General features: G+C 65.9%; 1 protein-coding gene across 1 annotated transcript in view; it reads left to right on the forward strand.

Annotated features, from left to right (window-relative positions):
• CFAP46 (cilia and flagella associated protein 46) overlaps positions 1–17,446 on the forward strand; it is a 69,205-nt gene that overhangs the window by 30,967 nt on the left and 20,792 nt on the right. The window contains exons 25-39 of the mRNA XM_039835921.1: positions 458–539; positions 1,656–1,794; positions 2,132–2,315; positions 5,369–5,528; positions 6,774–6,991; positions 7,853–8,062; positions 8,443–8,589; positions 9,734–9,882; positions 10,408–10,506; positions 11,158–11,290; positions 12,095–12,241; positions 12,873–13,073; positions 13,154–13,260; positions 14,440–14,616; positions 15,500–16,211. Of these exons, the coding sequence (XP_039691855.1) occupies positions 458–539; positions 1,656–1,794; positions 2,132–2,315; positions 5,369–5,528; positions 6,774–6,991; positions 7,853–8,062; positions 8,443–8,589; positions 9,734–9,882; positions 10,408–10,506; positions 11,158–11,290; positions 12,095–12,241; positions 12,873–13,073; positions 13,154–13,260; positions 14,440–14,616; positions 15,500–16,211 (2,865 nt within the window). The remainder of the gene's footprint in view (positions 1–457; positions 540–1,655; positions 1,795–2,131; positions 2,316–5,368; positions 5,529–6,773; positions 6,992–7,852; positions 8,063–8,442; positions 8,590–9,733; positions 9,883–10,407; positions 10,507–11,157; positions 11,291–12,094; positions 12,242–12,872; positions 13,074–13,153; positions 13,261–14,439; positions 14,617–15,499; positions 16,212–17,446) is intronic.

The following is a 17,446-nucleotide window of genomic DNA, read 5'->3' on the forward strand; positions in this document are numbered from 1 at the left end:
TTCCGGTTTGGGAGCCTTTTCCGTCCTTTTCTTGTCCAGCGGCTCTGGCCGGACCTTCCAGGCCGGCGCTGGATGCGCTGGGCAGAGTGGGGGTCCTGGTCGGGGGTCCGTCCTCGCGGGGGACGTGAGCCGGCGCGCGCCCCTCTGAGCGCTGCTTTTGCTGCGTCGCACATGTTTTTCTCATGTGCTTTCGGTCCCATTGATTTAAAGCTGCGGAGCCGACCGGGACGCTTCTGCCGCGGAGAAGCCGCAGGTCTGTGCAGCCCGCGAGCCCGCGTCGTGGGCCGTGCACTCGAGAGCCGTCTCTTACGCGTGACACGCGCCGTCGCTTTTTGTGCTTTAGTATTTGAGAAACGTAGCCGCGATTTCCGGAATTAGATACTGAGCCACATGGCAAACGAAACGGGAAGGAATCGGTGCAGCTTCCCAATATCCGTCTCGCTCGCTTCTGCCGCAGGAGAAGGGGGACGTGCAGCTGCTGCACCAGTGGCCGACGGCCGACTTCCAGAACGGAGGGACCGACGGGCACTTCCTCCCAGGTTCGTAGGTGCAGCCGAGCCGCGGGTCAGCGGAGTGGGGGGGCTCGGTGCCTTTGGTCTCTGTGCCCTCACGTCAAGGCCACGGAGTCACGCCAGAGGCCGCAGGTGATGTCCGCTCGGCTCGTGGGGCGGGCACTGTGAGTGCCTTTCATGGCTGACTTCACGAGAGCCCCGTTGTCACAGCAGGATGCTGAGGCCCAGGTGCTCCCCTTGTCCAGGGCCACAGCGGGCCCAGAGCCACCAGGCTCGGCCTCGCAGTGGCTGCCTCGAAACCCGGCCTCGAGGTTCTCCTGGCAGACGAAGCATGTTTTGCTTCTTTAAAGATAGGCAGACGCACTCCTAAAATATGCCGATCTTAGAGCAGTCAAAGCCGTGTGTCAGAATCCACGTTTAGAGGAGAAAAAGTGACGATTATTGGGTGAAAGCCGCGACCCCAGAGTGTGCGGGGGGTGTGACGGGTGTGACTGGGCAGGCGCCCGCCCTCCAGTACTGCACAGCCCTATTAGAGAGAGAAGCTGGTGTAAAACAGAAACGGGCCGTGCGCGGTTAGGCGGCGAGAGCTCAACCTCACCATTAAAGTCGCAGAGAGAGAGAGGGAGGCAGGCGGCAGCCATCGGGGACAGAGCGGGCGGAGCGCAGAGGACCTGGCTGCCGGCCCACTGCGGCCCGCGGGGGAAGCCGAGGGCCGGCCGCCTCCGGCCTGGCGCTGAAGTGATCACGCAGGTTAAACAGTGTCGTAGCTTTAAGATTCAAATTTTGGGGAAAAAATCAGAAAGTAGACTTGAACGTTGTGGACATTTTGTGGAAGGCATATTTCCTGAAGCGATCGAAGAGACACAATTTCAACGACATGTAATTTAAATAATGGGAATAACGGGAAACGCTCGAAATGAAGAAGCGAGCTCTGGGGAGACGCTCGCCCTGGGTCTCGCGGCCGAGCGGTCCGTTTCTGTGACGCGCAGGCAGGCACGCCGGGCAGGGCACCTCTGCGCCGCGGCCGGCGGCCGTCCGTGGCCGTCTCAGAAGAGCGCGGGGGCCCGGGGGAGGGTGGCGGAGGAGCCCCACCCCGTGTACACCACCCCGGCGGCCTCCGACGCCGGACCCCTGTCCCCACAGAGGCCGAGGACGACCTGGCGCTGCGAGCCGCACTCTACGGGGTGCTGTTCCACTGCCACGCCGACCTGGAGGACTGGGAGGGCGGCCTCAAGGTGCTGGACGAGGCGGTGCAGGTGCTGCCGCGGACCGCACACCGCCTGTGAGTCCCCGCCCCCCGCCCCGCCTGGGGACCCCGACACCAGGACCCCCCGGGGACAGGCCCCGCCCAGCAGGCCCACGGCAGGGCCCCCCACTTACCTGCTCCCACAGCGACGCTTCCCCACCGAGGATTCCACACAGGAAGGGTGGGGTCGAAAGCGCACACACAAGTTGAAAAATGAGTGTAAGGGACATAACCGAAAACTCAAGGACTCGAGCTCGGCTTTGTTCTGTCTCCGTAAGCAGGAAACAGAAGCGCTTGGTTCTGGATGCACGCGGCACACTTACACTTTTTATCGACTGACTCGAGAATTAATTTCTCTTTTGCTTTTCTCTAGCTTGATTTTCAAACACATGGTCATCGTGAAGGCCAGGCTCGGCCAGAACTTCACCATGGAGATCCAGAAGTTCAAAGATGACAGCGAAGAGTACTTGGCACACATGTGGCACCGCCTGGCCTTGAACTCCAAGAGCGTGCACGGGGAGCTCACCTGCTACCACAACGCCATTCAGGCGTTGCAGGTCGGCCTCCGCCGCTTACAGAGGGGACCCTCGGGAGTGGCTGGGAGGCGGTCCCCGGGAGGGGGCCCGGCACGTCAAGGGCACACGCAGCCCGTCTTCTGGCACGGAGGGACTAGGCCCTTGTGTGTAGCAGCCATGTCACGCTCAGGGGTGGGGGACAGGGGGCGTCGATCAAGAGACGGTGCATGGAACTTCCTCAGGACAAAGAAGCCCTGAATTCTGGGGTGGGGACCAAAGGAGTCCCCAAGACAGGCACCGTGCTGATGCCTCGGGGGGCAGGTCCTGCGTGACGTTTTCGAGTGCTCTGGGGGTCAGGTGTCCCTCGGGAAGGGGTTGTTAACGAGACTGGTCAGGAGGGTCCAAACACGTGCTCTGCCATTTGCTGTGTGTGGTCAGTACCAGCTGGTCAGCGCAGAGCCCGGGGTCGCCGACGGGGCTGTGGGCGCTCTGCGCCTTGCTCCTGGGAGCCTTGGTGATCGCCCCGCCAGCCTCACTGGCACCGGCACTGGGGACCCCACCTCCAGCAGAGACGGCAGCTGGAGCAAGTCGGGCCACCTTGACAGTCCACAGCGGACGCCTTGCGAAGGCTCTGACCCCAGGTCCTTTCTGCTGTTTCTTAGGGCTACAAAATGGGTTTTAGTAAATTCACAGGGTCACACAGCCATCACCGCAGCCAGCGTTAGGACATTTTTTCGTCTTCCTCCAAAAACACTCGGGACTTTAGCACTCACAGCCCTGCCCACCCCCGCTCCAGGGAGCCACCAGTCTGCTGCCTGTCCGCGGGTCTGTCCGCGGGTCTGTCCGCGGGTCTGTCCGCGGACGTTTCACGCAGATGGGGTCAGATGAGGAGTGTGTTCGTGACGGCCGCTTTCACTGAGCCTGAGGTGCGCGGGCTCCGTGGTGTCGTGGCGTTGGCACTTTGTCTCTCTTGAGGGAGATTCCGCCGCGTGTACTGACGACGTCCTGTCGATGGCCACTTGTGTCGTTTCCATTTTCCAGTGACTGTGAACAGCCTTGCTGCAAACGTCTGTGCACGTCACGCGCCACTTACTGACGGGGACCCGTCCTGAAAGATGCTTTGTTAGGTGATTCTGCCCGTGCCTGAGCATCACATGGGACTGACGGAGCCGAGACGGGCCAGGCTGCTGCGCACGGGGCCGTGTGGGACAGTCCGGGGCGGCTGGGACACCAGCCTGCACAGCGGTCACTACAGAGCAGCACGAGAGCGAGTCGGCAGCAGGGGCTGCGTGCGACGTGGCGGGGGGGGGCTGCACGGGAGGCGTGTGAGCGGGTGCGCCCCGGCCGCCAGGCGACTGTCAGTGGACGGCGTGCGCGCTGAGCGCCGATGGCACGTGCCGCACGGGAGCGCGTGCGCCGGGACCGCGGCAGGTCATTGTCACCGAGTACACGCACCTCACGCGGCGCGGGCCCTGGGCTTCGCGTGGCAGAGCGCGGCCCGTCTGCTCACACCGCGTCGCCACACGCGTGGGTCACGCGTCCCGCCGGGACCCACTGGCACACCGTGTGGCCACCGGGCGGCAGGGCTCCGGCTCCCTGTCGTCTCACCTCTGTCAGGCTCTGCCCCAGGAGGGGGGCTCTGCCCCAGGAGGGGGGCTCTGCCCCAGGAGGGGGGCTCCGGTCACACGCGCCTCTGTGCTGAGCCCCGAGGACCCTGCAGATGTGTCCGCAGCGGCTCCCACAGTCCGCGTTCGCTCCAGCGCTGCGAGGGTCGCTGTCCACAGCCGGCCCGCGCCGTCGCCGCCGCCGTTTTGGTTCTGGCCATCCCCGTGGCTGCACATGTCCCCTCTTGGCGTGACTGGACAGACGTCTGCTCACGTGCTTGTTGGCCACTGGGGTGTGCTCCTTAGAGAAATGCTCCTTTTTAAACATCGTCGTTTGTCCTTCATCGCCGACTTCGTTGCGTGTCTGGACGTGAGTTCCGTATCAGATACACGACTTGTTGACTTTTTCTCTCGTTCCGTGCGTTGTGCTTTCGAGCGCTTGTTCCCTTCGTGGTGCCGCTCTGTGCAGCACCGCGGCCTGGCTCTGACGGAGCCGGCTCGCCTGGCCCTCCTGTCGCTGGCGGTCTGTGTGGGAAGCTGCCACGTGACCCGCGGTCACAGAGTCACGGCCGCCTCCTTCTATTCAGCTCTTACATTTAAGTCTCTGACGGTCACCCCTACGCCTCTTGTCCCCACCCTGGGAGTCTCAGCCACTGGCCTGGGCCACATGCCACCTCCATCTGGCTTTTCCTCATGACTGAGTCTCCAGCCCCGACGTCCCTCCAGGTGACCGCACGTGTCCTGCTGCCAGTTCCACGCAGCCACCTCACCAGCACTTAGCCCAGCACCACCGAGTCAAACTCCCGCTCCTCCCTCCCCCTCCTCCTGGCTCTCCGCCCCCCCGCCGTTTCCCCGAGGCGCAAGGTGCAGGGTGATGTGTGTGGGGTGTGGGTGGAGGGCGGGGATGTCCCCCGCAGGGCTCCCCGACTCTGTGAGGGCTGGGAGCACGGCCGCGGCTTCGTCCCTCTGTGCAGCACTCACTGACCAGGCCAGGCGCGGACGGGGCTCTGGGGCTGCACGCAGGACCCAGCCGCATGCTCCCTGCTGTCCAGAGCTCGGTTACCCTCAGAACCGACCCAATGAAGGCTCACACACACATTTCTCTATGGGCCCAGGGAACCCACGCAGGGATGGAGTGAGCCAGGGAGCCTGCTCTGGGCGGTAGGCGGGACATGCAGGGTCTGTGAGGGGCTGGGCAGGGCTGGTGGGGTCCACGAGGGAGCAGAAGGCCCATGAAGACTGCTGGGCTTTGGTCTCCCTGCCCGTTCGCTGTGTACAAACGCTTCATCCACACCTGGGGGTCCTGACGAGCCCAGACAGCGGAAGAAGTCCCACTTGCGGGGGCTCGTTCTGATGACTGCGGGGTGGAAATGCACCCGCCTGCTTCTAGAGGGAGCTCACGCACTCACTTATGTGTCGTCGGGTGGGGTCTGCAGTTCTCGGGCTCGGGGGCTGGCTGGTCCCCACCACCCTGTCCCGTCTGCCCCGCAGAAGCCAGAGAGCGAGTGGCAGAAGGTCGACTACATCATGGAATTCAGCGAGTGGCTGTACCACAGGCAGTTCCCCATCGAAGACGTGACCTTCCACCTGAACTGGGCAATCGACATCTTGCTGGGGATGAAACCTGCCAAGGACACACCTGAGCCAGCAGGTGAGGTGATGCAGCTGGGGACGGGCAGCGCCCCCCGCCGCTGGCTCCTAGGCACTGATGGCCCTTAGCTGACACATGCACTCAGGTCCAGGGAGGGTTGGCGGTCAAGGGAGGGTGCTCTCTCAGCGCATGGCCTGTGGCAGCCGCCCCTCCGCCCCGAGGGAGTTCTGGGCTGAGGTGGCCTCAGGCTCACGCCAGAGGACCCCCTGATCCCTGCAGCCCCAACGGTGAGTGGAGGCCACCGAGGTGTTTGGCTTGGCTGCAAGGGGTTTTGCTGGGTGGGGTGTTGCTGAGTGGGGAGCCGGGATCCTGGGGGCTTAGGCCCAAGGGTGCCCCACGAGCAGGGCTGGGCGCCCCCAGGGCTGAGGAGCTCTCAGGGGTGCTGACAGCCAGCAGGCTGAGGACCCGCCCTGGGGCCCGCATTCTGAGTGGACTGACCTCTGCCGGTCTGGGCTGGGGGACCAAGAGGTGGCCCCAAGAACACGAGCCACGCTCTGTGGGGACCACGGACACCCGCCAGGAGTCCACCTGGCTGAAGGAAACGGGAGACTCTGCAGAGCTGGAGCAGACCGGTGTTTCTAGAGCTGGCACCGAGCTGGCCTAGTCCCCAGGGCCTCAGGCAGGGCGGGGACTGCATGCCCTGCCCCCACAACCCGGGGGGGGTGGGGGGGGCGTGGGGGTGGTGGTGGAGACTGCCCCCACCGAGGGCCAAGGTGACTGCTGGCCTTTCAGAGGGAAGGCCGGCTGGGCTCCGGTCCTGGTCCCACTCCCCACGAGCGGGCTCGCCCAGAGGGGTCGCCCCACGGGGCTGGCGCTCTGGACCCAGAGAGGCCCGGGCCAGCCCTGCCGGAGCCTCTTCTGGCACCGAGGAGGCCCCTCCCGGGCTGCAGGACTCGGCCAGGAAGGGGCGAGCGCGGACGTCCAGCTCTGACCAGCCACCGGGTGGCCTGTGCAGGGAGGGTCCCTCACTCCCGCCCCCACGAGGAGACCCCAGAGCCCAGGAGGCCAGCCAACCCCCTTTGCTCGCACTCCGGGGCGTGGCCACAGCACCCCAGCACACGACCCCACGGGGAAGCTCTGGGGCACCGTCCCTACAGCCACCTCGGCCGCAGCACGGCTGGCGCCCCTCCCCGAGGCCACGGGCACTGAGCGGGCAGCTGCCCTGTGGCCGAGCATCTGGGACGAGGTGGAGAGGGCGTGGCCAAGCCTGTTGCTCAGGGCCTCGGGGAGCCCCCGCCCACGCAGGCGCCCGTCCCGCAGGGGAGCCCCCGCCCACGCAGGCGCCCCCGGAGAGCCCCAAGCCCGAGGACGCGGGGACGGTCTCCTTGGAGAAGCTGCGAAACGTGCGGCAGCTGGAGGCGCTGGCCCGCGCCCACATCCTGCTGGCCCTGATGGTGCCGCCGAGCCCCGCCTGTGAGGAGCACTGCCTCGTGGCCTACACGCTCCTGAAGCGCATCTGGCAGGTGAGGCCGGGGGCGGGGTCGTGGCCTCCGAGGACGCCCTGAAGGCTTCCCCACGGCAGCCTCACAGCCCTCGGCCCTCGCCATTTCCTTCCTGTCCGTCCACGTCCAACAACCCGGCCCTCCCCACGACCACCCCGCCCCCTGCCCCGTCCCCTCTCCGATTTCCTGTTCTCCTGCCACCCTAACCGGCCTGCCAAGGTTACCTGCCCCCATCGCTGCATGTGGAAAAGACAGTTGGTCAAAGCCTGTATTTTCTTGACCATTGGCAGTTCTGCTCTTGGGCTTCCAGAATCTTCTATCCCACTCCACTGCATGGTCTCTTTGTTGCCCCCTCTATACCACCTCTACAGGGGCCCCTGGGGAGCTGTTGGTGGCTTCTCTTCTTGGGGACCTTGTGCAGGCAGTGCCGCCAGCAGGAGAGTGTCTGTCAGGACTGCCCTTTCTTCTGAGGGCAAGTTTGCCCCCAGGAATGTGCCAGGACAGCAGGGGTGTGTCACCTTTGGCGGGGGGGGACTCGACCCCATGTTCTCGCCCCACGAGTCATTTAAGGTCCTTTCGGGAGGACCAGGACTGCGGAAAGTCGTTTAAGTGCATTCTTCAGTAGAGACAATGAGCCACCTCACAGGCCTCTTGGAGGGCCAGCCCCACCCTGTGTCCCCGCCTGTGCGGTGTCCTGTGTGCAGAGGAGGACCAGCCGGTGACCCGCCCGTCACAGACGCTGCAGCCACCTCTGCACGCCGGCCCAGGGCAAACGGGTGGACGCCAGGCTGCTCTGAGCCTTGGGGTCAGCCACCTGCCCTCAGGGCTGAGCCTGTGGGGGGCGGGGGGTCTGTCTTAGTGCCGCATGTTCCGTTGTCCCAGGTGTCTTTGTCAACAGCAGAGAAGTCCCTCTCGGAAAGCGGGGTTACGGCAGCCGCTAGTTCCAACCTGTTGCTGCCTAAAAAGGACAAGGAGAGAAGGAAGGACAAGGCCGGAGGGAAGGACAAGGCCGGACGGAAGGACAAGGCCGGAGGGAAGGACGAGGCCAGACGGAAGGACAAGGCCGGAGGGAAGGACGAGGAGCCGAAGCAGGTAGCCGGCCTCTCCCGGAGGCACACGGGCCCCATCTCCCCCCGCGGGGCGGGGCGGGGCGGGGCAGCGAGGTTCCCGCTCACCCCCAGGACCTACGTGTCCATGTGGCTGTGCGCCCGCAGCCGTCTGCCGGTGGTGCTCTCCGCCCAGCCCCGGAGCTCAGACGGGGGTGCGGGGCGTGGCCTGGCGTCCCCCGGGACTCTGGCTCTGCAGGTCACACTCCCTGGGAGGTGAGGTCAGAGCGTGCGTCGGACGTGGCCCCGTGCAGCCACGGGGCCCGGGGGAGCGCAGACAGGCCCCCGACCCGTCCGCTCCAGCGGGCCACCCGGACCTCTCCACTGCACTTGTGAAAGCAGGTCCCGCGTTCGCCCGCTGTGCAGAGCCAGCCCGCAGCGCCCGTCACGGAGCTGGGCTTACCGGGGAGCGTGGAGCAGTGGGCTGTGTACTCGTGCCCTGAGGAGGCGGCAGCTGTGTTCTCACAGGATACGAGTGACTCCACCGTCAACCCATCCAGCATTCAGAGGCCGGTGAGTGAGCCCGGGTCACCCCAGCCCGGGTAGCTGGCCAGTTCCTGCTGTCCTGCCTCCTCGACGTGTAGCCACAGCCAGCACGCTGTGCTACGAACTGTGTCCGGGAGAAGCACGTGAACAGTTAAGCTGGGTGGCGTGTTAAGGGGACATCTCTGTGTCACCGTCAGCCCAGGACACGCTCCAAGCCCCTCCCAGCCCCCCCGTGTGCTCTCTCCCCAGCAACCGCAATGTCTGTAAGAAACACGCCCCTCTGCTCAGGCATTCGACACCCAAGGGACGCCCCTAGCGGTGAAAACCAGTGTGTCTTAACGGTCCATGGCCGCACGCTGGGTGGTTCAAGTAGCCAAGTTCATGCCCACGGTTCCGGAGGCCACGCGTCCAGCGTCGGAGCCCCTGGGCCAGGCCCAGGTGTCAGCGGGGCCACGCTCCCTCTGCCTCCTCCAGCCGCGGGGCCCCAGGTGCTCCTGGGCGTGTGGCCGCATACCCTACATGGCCCCTTCCTTCTCCGTCACACGTCTCGCTGCCTCCCCTGCCGAGGCCCACGTCGTCGTGTGCAGGGGCCGCCTGGGCACTGCACAGCCGTCTGCCCAGCTCAGGACCTCACCCTCGTCACACCTGCAGGGTCCTTTTTGCCACGCACGGTCGCGTGCACGGGTGCCGGGGGTGGGTACCCCTGATGGCTTTGCAGCCGGCCCTGAGTGCACCGGCTCTCGCCATCGGCGTGTGACGTCACGCGTTTGCTGCTTCACGCGGCGCTCGTCCGCGGCTCTGCGGTTTGTCTCCATCGCCGCGTTAGCGCATTGCATGACCGACTGTCCACTCGACGGCCGGAGGACACTGGGGCGGTCTCCGGCTCGTGGCTGTCACGGTTGAGGCCTCTTGTCTCGGTGCGCCCTGCGCGATGCGTGGTTTCGTGTGCGAGTCTTCGTGCTTAAATGCGGGGATCGTAGGTGATTGCACGTGACAAAATGAAAGCTCCTAACGAAGGAGAGGAGGCGGGGCACCCGTTGGTCCCTTCGTTGGGCAGACGCTAGTGGGACGCCAGCTGTGTGCCAGGCGGAAGGACGGGGCTCTTTGAGGAGAGCCCGGGAGCTGGCGGCCAGCCCCCGCCCCCTTGACCGTGTGCGTTGTCGTCGTGCAGATGTACACTTTGTACTACCTGGACCAGCTGGTCACGGCCCTGCGGAAGATGTCCCTGTGCCAGTTCACCATCCCGGTCCTGCAGCTGGGCGTGCTGATCTCGGCCTGCGTGGTGGGCAGCAGGACCCTGGAGGACCTCTACCACCTCCGGTCAGTGCGGCTGCTTTGTGTCCGGGGGACCGAGTCCATCGTATCTGTGCATGTCTCTGGAAGTGTCAGACCCTTTCCAAATAAGCACCACGGGGACAATTACGTTGTCATTGCTCGCACGGTGACAGGTAGTTACGAGACGTGGCGAGCTGGTTGCATCATAGGTACATAGACGGCAAGTCACCGTGTTGCACACCTGAAGCTAGTGTCGTGTAGGTCAGCTGTACTTCTCTGCTCGAAGCGCGCCTGGCGGTCAGAGTCCCCGGCCGTCTGTCCCTCGAGGTGGCCCTGAGCCTGACGTGCCCTGAGTCGAGTATGGAGTGGACGCTGCGGTGTTTCCTCCTGGAAATTTAATAGGGCCACCAGTTATGTTTCCCTACTATTTTTGCTTAGCTTTAAAAATTATTCACAATGTCCAATTATACACTCTTTTGTTCATCTATTTTTCTCAAGTGCAGTAAGCGCAGTGCAGACTCTGGCCTGCTGCGTTCTGCATGACAGCCTGACGCTCTGTGTCACCCCCAGACTCGCCCTGGTCTGCTCCGACCTGAAGCTGCGGGAGGCGGCGGCTCTGCACGAGGAGGCGGTAGGCCAGGCCTACATCGGCGAGACGGAGCAGGCCAGGTGCGCTCGGCGTGGCCACAGCTTCCTCCTGGCTGCTGACCCTCCTGTGACAGCACAGATGAGGGCATGCGGGGCAGGGGAGCCGTGTCCCTTCAAGCCCCAGGCCCCTGTCTCACTACGCCTGCACAGCGGGGTGTGGGGAGCACCCTGGCCCAGAGGCCAGTGCATGGGCGTCAGGGGCTGGGGTGCAGGTGATTACTGACCCCTCCAGTGTGCGGGCACCGCCGGGCTGGGGCCATGGCAGTGGGGGACGCAGGACCGAGCACTGGCGGGGTCCGGGTGGGGAGGCGGAGGCGAGGGAAGGTGCACGCAGACGTCTGGGAGGCAGCGGTGGCTTCCCCTCGGCCTGGCCTTTGCGGACGGGGAGGAACCCTGGTCCAGACCCGACGTAAACGTCAGGGCAGGTGTCACATCCGTGGCCGGCGCACGCGCTTGCCGTCTGGGAGGGAAAACGGGCTGGAAGCGTGCATTTGGGGGCCGTGTGCTCAGCCAAGTCGTGAGCGCATTTTGACCTTTGTAAATGTGAGTGCGCAGTGGTCTCGGGGAGCTCCTTTAATTTGTAGTTCTTTGACCACTTGTGAAATTGAACGTTTGCAGGTGTTTTCTGGCTGTTATGTTTCTTCACCGCATTGCTTGTCTCCCTTGTGTTAGCTGCAGGAAAGAAATTGCCTTGAGAAAGGAGAAGAATAGGGAACCGCTCTTAGAAGGAAGTCTGCCAGCGCTGGACCGTCCCCGAAGCACCGTCCAGCCAGCAGAGACGAAGCCCCTTGTGGCAAAGGACAAGGTACCCCTGCTCCACCCGAAGTGCCTTGGTCTCTGGCCCGGTGTGGGGCGGGGGCGGGTTGCAGCCGGAGCCACTGAGCTGGGCCATGTCCAGAGCCTGTGTCGGGATTCTTGGGAAAACCAAGGACTGGCGGACTGCGTCCCCTCGCTGCGGGCCTGAGGTCCCCAGGGGCCTGCTTAGCGGGGCAGAGAAGCCAGCTGGGGGGGCACAGAGGGTCCCCGGAAGTGGCCATCGGCCCGCTCGCTCTCCGGCCCTCCCTCCACACAGTGGGGCCGCTTTGGCCAGGACCCGCCCAACTGCCAGTGTCTGGAGTCAGTGGGCGCTGTCCCCACGGGAGAGCCACACTTGGGGCTCTGTTGCGAGCCCCACAGCCAGCACTTCGCAGGCGTGGTTGGGGGACGGCAGCCTGGACCTGGGGGCGTGCGAGCCCCTCCCGCAGGACAGACGCAGGGTGCGGTCCGCATCCCGTACTGCGGGGTTCCTCGTGCGTCTTGCTGAGCTACGAGAGCTCAGTGGCCTACCCGCGCTGGTCGGGTGCTGCCCGGACAGGCGAGGGCACAGGGAGCAGTGAGTCGGGTCGTGGGGCACGGGGTGGGGGGAGTCAGGGGCCAGACCGCCCCCCCCGCTCAGCTGGTGAGCGGGCAGGAGACAGGTGTCGGGGGAGGACGCCCGGGCTGCAGGCACTCGGCGTGGACACGGCCCGGGGGGCGGGGGTCGCAGAGGACAGTGCAGCACCCCACGGACTCTGCCAGAGGAGCCGCCGGCCCCAGCGTCGCAGGTGGCACAGGCCGCGGCCTCCCACAGATCATGCAGACAAACGGAGAGACCGGAAGAGGCCTGGATGGCACGTCCCTTCCCCAGCTGTGGACCCTCAAAGCGGAGGTCCTGCTCCAGATGGACCTGTACCAGCCCGCGAGGCTGCTGCTGTCGGAGGCATACCAGGCCTTCCAGGTGAGGCCCCCGCCCAGGCCCCCGATGCTGCAGCGGAGATGCCGCCAGTGTGGAGAGGGCCGGTCGGCTCAGAGGCAGCGCTCGGATCCTCCTTCTAGAGGCCTGTTTGATCCCCTTCTGTAGGTCCAGTTCCCCGGGGAAAGTCTCTCTCGTGTCCCGGTCCTGCCTTTGCCTTGTCTGAACCCCTCAGCCAGTGAGCTGGACGGCCTGTTCCCGACAGCTGCCGCGGTCCGGCCCCGCGTGCCGGGGTCCCTGTGGCTCCTAGCCGGGACCTCTTGGGGCTGTGCACGGGCGACAGCCTGGGGGGCCGGGCTCCTTCCTCCAGAGGCCGATGTGCCCAGCCCCCCAAGCGTTCTTGCTCCTCAGGGCCAGGCCTGCCGTGTCCGTGGCCTCTAGGGTCTCCGCCAAGCCTCGGAGCGGCCTGCCTTCCAGCCTGGCTGCTGGCGCCCCCGCTGCGGCTGTGCGCCCGGCCGCCGAGCCGGCTCTGCCGTGGGGTGCAGGGCCCGAGCAGGGCTTGGGGTCTCCCCTCCCCTCCCTGCCCCCAGTCTCCTTTCCTCTCTGTCTCCTTCTCCGTCCCTCTTGCTCACCCTCCCCACCCCATCCCGAGGCCACATACATACACCTTTCTTAGGAGCTCGATGACCCCTGTGCGGAATCGAAGTGTCTGCACCTGCTAGCGCAGCTGGCGAACAAGGAGGGAAACTACGAGCAAGCCAAGAAGCTGGTCGAGCAGGCCCAGCGCCTGGGAGGCGGCGAGGAGTTCTGGTACCGCTCCAGCCTGACGCTGGCGGACACGCTGCTGTCGCTGGGGATAGACGGAGGGGTAGAGCTGGTGAGCGGCGGGCGCCGGGCCGGCCGGGTGGGGGGCCGTGGGCCGGGCCCCCGCTCATGCCGGAGCACGGCCACCCTCAGGTCTGCCAACTGCTTCAGAAGCTCATGGAGACCTTCACCGTGCTCAAGAGGGAAAGGCCCAACCGCGCGCCCGTGCTGGAGTTCATGACCGCAGACCTAGAAACCAGGTGAGGCCGTAAGAGCCGCCGGTCACTCGGGGCCGGGGCCCCTGCTCTCTCTCCGCCGTTCATTTTTGTGGCCTTTGTCAGGCCTGGGAAGTCCCCGGAATCACGTGACGAGGGCTGCGTGGCCACGCCCTTCTCCCAGCTGCAGAAAACCCTAGCGGTCCCATGCACCCTCAGACCCTCTCTGAGGAACAGCACGTCGTGGCCACTCGGGAGGGCGGCTTCGGGACGGTCGGAGCCTCGCCTCAGGCCATGTGCTCTGGGGCAGCGTCTCCTGTCCAGTCTGCCTCCTCCTGGGACTGCGGTGCAGGTGGCCTTGTCATGGCCCCCACTTCCCAGGGAACCCCTTGTCTCCCACCAAGCACGGCAGCGGTTTCTTGGGGGCCCTCCCAGGACAGGCTGTGCCGGGCAGGTGAGGGGCCATTGAGGCCGCGGCCACTTGGCCGAGCTGGGCCCGTGCTCGGCTGCTGTCCCCAGCCACGCATGCGTCTGCGGGCAGCTCCGGGGGTCCCCGCCTGTCTGGGCAGTGCTTGGAACAGCAGCGCTGTCCTACACGGCCATCCGTCTATATCGGATTCGGCCTCGTTTTGGAGCGATCGTGCGGGTGGTCTGTGTTCCCTAGCGCGTGGTGTCCCCCGGCTTTGGCCGTCAGCGTAAACGGCCACGGCCTTCCTCGTGGCTTTCACAGAGGCTGCATCTGAGGTCTGTCCCCACGTGGCTGGTCCGCGTAGTCCCCCCTCGAGATCAGAGCTGCGGATTTTACCGTTTAACGGACCTTTTCAGAGAAGCGGCTTTTGTTTCGTTAGCTCCACAGAGATTGTTTCATTTTGGTTTTTCTATTTTCCGCTGCTTCTTTGTCAAGTTCTCCTGTTGGCCAGGGGGCTGGTCATGCCTCTCTCCCGACCTGGGTTGGCCACTGAGTCCCCACCTTCCAGTCATTTGGGAGAGTCGGTGTGAATGTGGGTGGGTGCCGGGGCGGGGGGCCGTGCCTTTCCACCTGTGCCGTTGCCAGCGGCGAGCGCGGCCTCGGAGTCCTGGTCTTCGAGAGACGGTCCTGACAGCGTCGCTTCTGGCGTCACGGCTGCAAGCTGCAGGCACGGGTGGCCGCGTGGGTGGTGGGTGTCGTCCCGGAGGTCCGGCCGCGTGGTTAGCGGAGCCTAAGCGGAGCCCGCTCCCCGGCAGGTGCTTGAGCCTCCAGGTGCAGCTGGCCCAGGAGTCGGCTGACCGGGGGCTCCCCTACGGCGCGGCGCTGCTGAGCGAGATGGACGGCCGCCTGCTGGAGCTGGAGGAGAAGTTCGCCAGCTACGGCTGCGGAGAGAGCTGTGCGGACGTCAGACTGGAACGTGCGAAGATAAAGAGGTGACCAGTCCTGCCGCTGGGCCGCCCGCCAGGGGGACGGCCCCTCCCGGGTGTGCGGGGACAGCCACCGGCCCTCCCGCGTCCCCCTGCCACGTCAGCCCCGCTCGGCCCTGCTGGGGGCCACGGGCCCCTCTCCCGCCCCCCACGTGGCCAGCTCTCCCCCGTCATCGGGCCCTGAGAGGGCCTCCTGCTGTCCCAGCCCTGTGGCCACCTGCACATCCCTTGGGGACACCTGCACCGGGGTCTGTGGCTCCCTGGGGCGTCTGTCAGTGAAGCTTGTCACTCACTTCCTCCCGCCACCGCGGCGTCCCACCTGCTCAGTGTCCATGAACATACGGACACGCCCCCCACACCCCCAGCCCGGGGGCAGCAGTCCCCAGCACCCCGCACTCATGGGCCTCAGCCACCACACACGCCACCCTCAGCGTTCACACGTGTGTCACACACGCACATCAGCCACCTCGCACGTTTGCAGCGTATCACACACACAGGCACGTCACCCCGCACACCCCACACCTGCTCCCGCGGGCTCCAGTCTCAGGAGGGCGGGGCTGGCCCGAGCCCCCTCTGCCCTGGGCCACCCACATGCCTGGTGATGCCCAGCGTTTCAGAGCCCAGCAAGCAGGTCCCGTGTGAACTCTGAGGGACAGCGACCTGGGCCCTTGGGGGGGTGACCACAGCGGTGGTGGATGGCAGAGGGCATGTGCTGGCGCCGCAGGAAACCGGCCGACGGAGGCGCTGGACTGCGTGGGGGCAGCTCCTGGCAGCCGACGGGGTTGGCATGCGCGGTGCGTGTAGTACGGAGCGTCTTGCAGGCGGGGTGTGCGGCGGAAACGGCGTGAGTGCCCGTGGGCGCTGCCAGCCCTGTTCTCGGCCCCTGCAGGTTGTGGGCCCAGAGCGAGCCGGCCGAGGAGCGCAGGGCGGCATGGTACCTGGAGGCCCACGACCTGGCCCAGAGCTCCATGGCGGAGCTGGAGAAGCTGTGCCAGCGTGTCCAGGGCTTCCTGCCGCTTCAGGACGTAAGTGTGGGCCCCGGGCGCCCTGCTTCTGTCCGGCAACCGAGGCACGGGCCGCCCGCTGTCCACCCTGCCCGCGGCCGCCTGGGGGACCCAGGAAGGCCAGGAGGGCCTGCGTCGGGGGGTGCGGCTGGGGGCCGGGGAGAGCGCGTCTCTGTGCCCCATAGGATGGGACCAGATGGGCGGCTGCAGAGTGTGCGGGGGCTGGCCTGTGCCCACCCGGGGACCAAGCGGCACGTTCCGGGAGGGCCCTGCCCGGGCCGGGAAACATCGCCGACGTGGGACTGTCCGGCGCTCACCCAGGGCTGGTCAGCGCCTGTTGCCCCCACTGGCTGGCCGGACAGCCTCACGGTCCCCGGAGCCCTGGGCAGGCGGAGGGCCCTGTCTCAGGGGACCACTGGCCCTGGGCGAGGTGTCAGAAACGTGCAGGAGCCGCCCCGAGCCCAGCACAGCACGGCGGCTCGCACGGGGTCTCGCAGACAGCCAGACGTCGGCCACGCGGAAGGCGAGAGAACCCGGAGTGCGGTGGAGGCCAAGGGCGTTAAAACGGTGACCGCGGCGGCGCCCGCGTGCTGCGGCGTGAGGAGGAGGCCGCACGCGGCCTTGGAGGATGGAGCCTGCAGCGTGTGATGAGGAATTCGCAGGCGGGGCCCGCGGCGGACACGGCGGAGGCTGAGAAACGGGAGGGAGAGGAACTCGAGGGAGAGAAAAGCCGAAGTCGGCAGAGCCCGTGCGCCGAGCCGTGGCACGTGCATGAGCAGCTGTGACTGCGGCCAGGACGGGCAGCCGGGGCGGGCACAGGCGTCCGGAGACGTAACGGCGGAGATTCTTCCAAATGTGATGGAAACGGCTCTCCACCGACAGACCCAGGAAGCCCAGTGAACCCCAAGCCCGAGAACCGTGACGCGGAATGTACCAGGACGCGGCATAATGGGTGCTTCGGAACTGCGGCTCGAAGGAGACCCTAAACGCAGAACAGGGGTCCGGAGCGACGGGAGGGAGATGGTAACGAGGCCGTGTCCGCGAGGCCCCGGCAGAGCGCCCGCCGAAGCCGCGGGCGGCCTCAGCTCCGCACGGGCCCGGCCCAGCCCGCCGCGGCACGGGGCCGGCGACGAGAGCGTAGGACGCTCGTCAGCACGGGCGACCGCCGAGGCTTCGCTTGCGATTTAAGCCTCTTTGAAAGGAAATTGGTGATTGAAACGAAAATCAGAACGCTGTGTCGTCGGGTTTCCAACACGTGTAAGCACGAGACGCGTGGCGGCGGCAGCGGGAAGGACCCTTACGCTCCGCGTGCAGCGGCGTGACGTCCGAAACCCCGGAGCAACGGCCGAGCTGGACCCGCCGGTGCCAGGAAGGAGGTAAAAGGACGGAGGAGCACAGGGCGAGGCACACGTGACACAAAGGAGACCCCACGGCCGGGTGACGACCTGAAACCTGACCCTGTTAATCGCACTAAACTGGAACGGCCCGACCACCCGGTTAAGGGACGGAGCCTGTCGGACCGTGTGACAGCGCGAGACCCGACTCTGCTGCCCGCGGGGAAGCCGCTCCACCAGAGACGCGCTCAGACGTCAGGGACCAGCAGACGGAAAACCGGCAAAGGACCGGAAGGCTCGAACGCTGTCAACAAGTTGACCTGACAGACGATGAAACGTCCCCCCCACACCACCCCAACAGCAAGTGGAACCTTTCCTGTGCGCACCTTATTCTGGACCAAAACACAAAACGAGGCTCAATCAGTGTGAAGGGGCGTAGGGCGTGTAAGGCGTGCACTGAGCCCACGCGGAATGGACGTGGGGATCAAGGGCAGGAGG

Source organism: Pteropus medius, unplaced genomic scaffold, assembly GCF_902729225.1.
Source record: "Pteropus medius unplaced genomic scaffold, Ma_sr-lr_union100, whole genome shotgun sequence".
Lineage (NCBI taxonomy): Eukaryota > Metazoa > Chordata > Mammalia > Chiroptera > Pteropodidae > Pteropus > Pteropus medius.